General features: G+C 51.2%; 2 protein-coding genes across 2 annotated transcripts; one reads left to right on the forward strand and one right to left on the reverse strand.

The window, feature by feature from the left end:
- Positions 1-80: 80 nt before the first annotated feature.
- MRTO4 (mRNA turnover 4 homolog (S. cerevisiae)) lies at positions 81-2,339 on the forward strand. Its single transcript, XM_010181678.1, has 8 exons — positions 81-142; positions 230-288; positions 363-466; positions 584-665; positions 883-950; positions 1,100-1,251; positions 1,702-1,778; positions 2,078-2,339. Exons 1-8 carry the CDS (start codon positions 115-117, stop codon positions 2,234-2,236), a joined length of 729 nt encoding a protein of 242 aa, XP_010179980.1. The 5' UTR covers positions 81-114; the 3' UTR covers positions 2,237-2,339.
- Positions 2,340-2,934: 595 nt separating this feature from the next.
- On the reverse strand, positions 2,935-5,745 carry LOC104533590 (aflatoxin B1 aldehyde reductase member 2-like; the record flags this gene model as incomplete). The annotated part of the gene is made up of 6 exons (XM_010181680.1): positions 2,935-3,110; positions 3,667-3,796; positions 4,130-4,229; positions 4,330-4,426; positions 4,930-5,034; positions 5,558-5,745. Coding segments are annotated over 6 exons (782 nt in total), but the record flags the coding sequence as incomplete, so codon positions are not given.
- Between the last annotated feature and the right edge of the window lie 310 nt (positions 5,746-6,055).

Here is a 6,055-nt window from a genome sequence, read left to right on the forward strand (position 1 = left end):
GCGAAAACTCCGCCTGAGCAGCGGACGGCTGGGCGCAGGCGGCACGGCAGGCAGCCCGAGGGCGCTCCCAGCAGCCCCCGCGCCGCCGAGGGGTCCTCGAAGCACGGCGGCACCATGCCCAAGTCCAAGCGGGACCGCAAAGGTAGGTGTTCCGTTGTCCTTCGTTCTCGTCTCGTTTCTCCCTCCCGTTCTCCGCCCTAGCGCATCTCTTCTACTCTGCTTCCTGTAGTCTCCCTGACGAAGACGCCCAGGAAGGGGTTGCAGGCTAAGCAGGCGCTGATCACTGAGGTAAGGGTGGCCCGGCGCGGTCCCCCGCTTCCCCAGTGCCCACTCCCCGCTCCCGGTTAACCGGTGCCTCGCAGCTGCGGCGATGCGTGGACACCTACAAGTACATCTTCGTCTTCTCTGTGGCCAACATGAGAAACAACAAGCTGAAGGATGTGCGGAACGCCTGGAAGCACAGCAGGTGAGGTGGGGCGGCAGAGGTGATGCCGCCTGGAGAGAGGGAAGCGCGGCCCGGGAGCTCCCACCCTTCCTCCTCCTCCTCCTCCTCCTCCTTCTCCTTCTCCTCTTCCCACCCCAGGATCTTCTTCGGGAAGAACAAAGTGATGATGGTGGCGCTGGGACGTGAGCCAAGCAGCGAGTACAAGGAGAACCTGCACAAGGTAGGGGCTGGGTGTTTTCCTTTGTGTCCCCAAGGCTCGTGGCCGTGTCACAAAATAAACGCCCAGAGATGACGGAGCTGCCTCGCATCACCTCCCTGTGGGCATTTTAATTGAATCCATCCAGATTGTAACACAAAAGCTCTGTTGTTAGACCCAAAAACTAGAGATTAAGTCCCTGGGTGCTGCTCAAGCCCCACGGATGGCTTCTCCCTTTCAGGTCAGCAAACACCTGCGAGGTGAAGTCGGTCTCCTCTTCACAAACCGCACCAGAGAGGAGGTGGATGAGTAAGTACACGTGTCCACGATTTGGAACAGCCTTTTTTCCACTCAACTCCTTCACTTATAGGAGTTATGGCGGGCTGCACCACAATCCTCGTCTCAGCCCAAGGGAATCCTTCTCGTAGGTGAAGCTCTCGTCCCCATCTCTGTCTCAGGTGGTTCTCCACATTCAAAGAGGTGGACTTTGCGCGCGCAGGGAACAAGGCGACGTACACAGTGAGCCTGGACACGGGGCCCCTGGAGCAGTTCCCCCATTCCATGGAGCCGCAGCTGCGGCAGCTGGGCTTGCCGACGGCGTTAAAGAAAGGTATGTGAAGCGGCCGAGAAGGTAAGCGTTGTTTCTTCTCTGCATAGGTAAGATCTTTCAAGGAGAATGGTAAATAACTGGGGAGAATTCAGTTTGGAGGGAAATCCAATGAGAATTTTCTCCTTGTTCAGCTCGTGCTGGAGCTCATTATGTTTTTCTAGAGCTGTTTTGCCCAAAGTGATGGTGAAGGCCAAGTGAAATAACCGGCTTTCCACCAGATACCGTCCTTGTTCACTGGGGACACCAGGGCCTAACCCATTCAGAAACCTGCTGAGGGTTTTGGGGTTTTTTTAAGAGTTCATCTCACCCAGCTTCTTGGGGTGCACAAATATTTGCATGGAAAGACTTAAGCTACCGAGGGCAGTGTTTGAGAGTGCCTCAGCCCTGTGCCCCACGTTTCGGTGGCCTCACTCGGTATTGCTGAGCCCGCCTCAAGAGCTGTTCCTGCAGGAGTGGTGACGCTGCTTTCCGACTACGAAGTCTGCAAAGAAGGGGACGTTCTCACCCCCGAACAAGCCCGTGTCCTGGTGAGTAATGCTGTAACGCAGCACCAGCCCCAGTTCCCCCAGTACCAATAATTAACTGCAGTTTAATTGTGCTGAGGGTGCGAGTTCTCACAGGAAGGTCAGCAGCACTTCTGGGTTTCAGTAGGGCGCAGCAAACACCCTTACGTATTCCTAGTGGGAGTGCTCAACCCCTGCTATGATTATTTTGGCTCCTGCTTTGCTGCAGTTCCCATCTGGGAGTGTTATTTACTGTCAGGAGCTTTGCTGTGCTGGCCACGGAGCCAATAAAATGGGAATGATGGATTTATGTCCTTTCCTAGAAACTCTTTGGCTACGAGATGGCGGAGTTTAAAGTCACCATCAAATTCCTGTGGAATTCTGAGACGGGAGATTTCCAGAAGCTTGTGGGAAACACAGCGGAGGAGGAAGAGGAGGAGGAGGAGGAGGAAGAAGAGGATGATGACAGCAATGAGGACTAGCAGCAGTCTGTGCACTTGGACACTCTACGGTTCTCTGTTTTAGAGAGAAGAGGAGGATGTTTCCCCTCCCTGTTTGCACCAGCAGGACAAGGACGATCAGCTCCAAGATGATCTAACTATGTTTGGGTTTTTTTAATATAAATCTATATATAAAACTTCAGATGGTTGTCACTGCTGCCTGTTACTGTTTGAGTACCCTGAGATCTGAGGAAATGCTGCCTCAAACATGAAGGCTAGGCAGAAAACCTGTAAACATAATGCAGCTTAGACACGGCCCACCTGACCCTGGGGAAGATGCCGAGGGTTTGATCTGCTAAAAGCTTCAGAAGAGGTGATTTACCTCAAAGTCACTAATAAGGAGATGCCAGCCAGGTCAACAGATAGGGTCTGTCAGAAAAAAGTTTTATTACTGTATGTAATTATTTAAGATCTACTAAGGCAGAACTGGAGCCTCCACCCAGTTGTGTGTCCATTTCCCCCATCAACTGCATCTTTAAATCATAGTGTGTGCTGCACAGAAGGAATAAGGCATGGCCCAATACGAGTGCTGACAGCTGTAGTGGATCCTACAAAGCTTCATTAATACAGGGAACAATCACAACTTGTTTGTACATCCATCAAAGGGGGAGGGTGGTTAAGTGCATTTGTCATCCTTTGAGAGGTTTGTGCTCGATTATCCACAACACCCGCTTTCTTGTCCCTACCCTTGTCTCTAGCGGAAATAGTTGGGGCAGTCGTGCGCAGTCAGGTTCCAGGCTTTCTCAAATGCCTCCACAACCTGCGGGAGCAGGGGACCCTCTTCGCTGTAGTCGAGGTTCTGCTCTAGCTGCTCCAGGTTGGACATCCCAATGATCACTGCGTCTCCAAGAGAACCCTGGAAAGCAGTAAGAGGAGTTGCTAATCCCAAAAGAAACCTGGTTCAGCTCCCAAGCCATTGCAGGTCAAACTTAAATCGTTTCTTTCCAGTAAAAAACATTCAGTAACTCCTGACGTTTACACAACTGACACCACCGAGTTCTGTTCACAAGGCCAGAACACCTCCAAGCCATGCCAATGCCTCAAAAGCTGCCAACTCCTACTTCATGGGGGATTAGGGGAACATTTTGGGGAATATAATGATTAATTCCCTAGCCAGATGAAAAGCAAAGTCATCTCCTGACAGGGAAGCTGGCTGGGTGGGAAGCCAAGACCCCACAAACTAGCACTTAAAATTTTCCATTTCCTATGAACACAGGACATGGTGGGGACACGCAGAGCTCACTGCCACAGCGTGGCAGGCAGAGGCCGTACAGCAACGTTCCCTTGGGAATGCCCCAAGCCCACAGGATGTGCAAATTAAAACTATTTGTATGCAGACATCTCCCCGTTCATTTGCCACGGTTCTGGTGGTGCTGCGCAGGCCTCTGGCTGCAGCTGTATCGAGCTCTTACCTGCAGTTTGGAGTGATTGTACAACCAGCGCAACGCAGCAGAGGTCAGGCTGGGTGCGTTGGAGCCGTAAGCGTCTTTCAGAACTCTTTCTACAAGGGCAATTCCTTCAAAGTTGTGTTTTTTCCAGTACCTGAAAGAAGAGAAATCACTTACTGCCCTCAGGACCTCCAGTGAATCATACATCTACATGCTAAGCAAGTACAAGAGGCTTTCAGGAAGCCTTGGGCAGCTCTGCGTAACCCTCAAGGGCTTCTGTAACCCCACTGCAAGTTGGGAGGAAGCTGAGCCTAAAAACCACTCTGCAAAGCTCAGTCACGAGCCACAGCCACAATCACGTGTGCAGACGTAATCACTGCACAAACTTTGGTCAATTCTGCTTCCTCTTGGCTGATTATTAGTATGGGTTTTTTTAAGTAGCCATTCCTGCCGCATCTCCCTGCTCCTCTATCGGCTCAAACCATACCTGTCCCTGTAGGCTTGAGCCCAGTCATTCCCAAAAAATCTTCCAGTGGGCTGGCGTGTGTCTTTGTCCTCATACTTGTACTTGCCAGTCAGCAGCCCTCCTGCAAAGGATCAGCAGCACGTTTAGTGATGGGCTGGCTCTCCTAGAGCCCCCATTTTGCATGTTTTTGTCTCAAAGTCTCCCCATTTCCCTTTTCATACCTGCCAGTGGATTGTAGGCATAGAACCGCAGCCCGTAGTATCTCAGGCAAGGGAGGAGCTCGGCTTCCACCTGGCGAGTGGTGGCGTTGTACATACCCTGCACAAAGAGGGGGGCCAAAGAACTTCAAACAGTGGTCACAAGAATCTGGAACAGCATTTTTCCGCACTTTCCTGGCAATACCCTTATCTTATCCAGAAGAACAGCTTCAGGTCACAAAGGGTTATTGTCTGCTTAGGAACACTTTCTAAAGCATTGCAAATAACGCAAAAACTCTCAAGTTCCACAACAGTCACTGACTTGAACAACAAACGCATACTCGGCTTCTTCTGAGAAATGACCTCTCTGATCACGCGTGTCCTGAACAGACTTCCCAGCCTTACTGCAACAGCTTCCTTCTCTGTGTTTACATCTGGCACACTGGGGACTGGTCCAGAATTTGGGGCTCCCAAACCCCTCCCCACGGTGACAGAGCACTGCTGTAAGGACACAGGGAACCACCTGTACGCTGTTCTGGTCTGAACCCTCGTATTCTTTTGGTTTTTGTTCATCTCAGCCTCCACAAAAGATTTGCTGGACCACAGCAAGCCCCTCTCCCTCACCTGGTACACGGTTGGCATCACCCAGTTGTTGTATTTGCAGATGGTGCAGATTTCTGCAACCTCCCATGCTGCGTAGTTTGATAGACCGAGTTCTTTAAACTTTCCCTGCAGAGGAATAAAATTGTATTCAGTTCCAGTTTTTAACAGAGCATTTGTATCTAGATGGTGTGAGATGTATACGATGAAAAGGACAGCCACCAGATTTTATTCCTGAGTTCTCTCCTCATCTCTTCTAAGTGACTATGAATTATAAGACCTAACAAAAATATTTCCTGCTTTCTGTTCATTTTGAATTCACACCTTCTAATTTAAATGGCGCTAGTGGATAAATGCAATTCAGGAATTCTTCATCCATTACTAGCACTGGTCTTAGCCCAGTCATTTAACACGGCTGAAAGCAAAGTTCAGATGTTCTAATGTTTCCACAAGCTTTTGAGAACAAAGTGCACCACGTGAACACACAACGGAGCACCAGTTGTTTGGCTTTGCCCTGCTCATTTGTGTCCCCTCTTCCTAGTGTTGCTCAAACCTGGCACTGTAGAAGGGCACAACAAGCAGCCCTGGTTTAAAAAAAGTTGTGGGAGGAAAGGAATCAAGTGATGGTCCAGGTTTGGACTTCCCACTTTACTTCTTTGTGCAGCTCATTGCAGGCACGCAGCGTCTCCTCCACTGGCGTCCCATGGTCAGGGGCGTGGAGGTAGAAGAGCTCCACACTCGTCCTCTTCAGCCTCTCCAGGGACGTGTCCAGCTGTGATCGCACACTCTCGGGCTTCAGTGTCTTCCCGTCCCAGGGGTTGGCCTTAGTGGCGACTTCCACTGGCAGAGAGAAAGCAAGGATGAGCAGGGACAATTCCACTTTCAGGACGGGAACAGGGATAAGGGGCATAAGGCAAGCGTTGCTTGAGGTGTCTCGGGGAAAGCTCCTCTCCTTGGAAACCATGTCAGCCTAGCAGGGGAGGCTCTACTCCTTAGGAACTGCAGCTCTACCCTGGAGAGGGAGGCCCTTCTGAAGGCCCGGGGGTCATCACTAGCAGGGGACTCTCTTCCCCCGACGCGCTGTGTCAGCCTGGCGGGAAAGACCCCTCTCCTCAAGGATGACTTCTCAGAGACCAACCCCCCGGCCGTA

This window comes from Mesitornis unicolor, unplaced genomic scaffold (genome assembly GCF_000695765.1).
Source record: "Mesitornis unicolor isolate BGI_N332 unplaced genomic scaffold, ASM69576v1 scaffold45223, whole genome shotgun sequence".
Lineage (NCBI taxonomy): Eukaryota > Metazoa > Chordata > Aves > Mesitornithiformes > Mesitornithidae > Mesitornis > Mesitornis unicolor.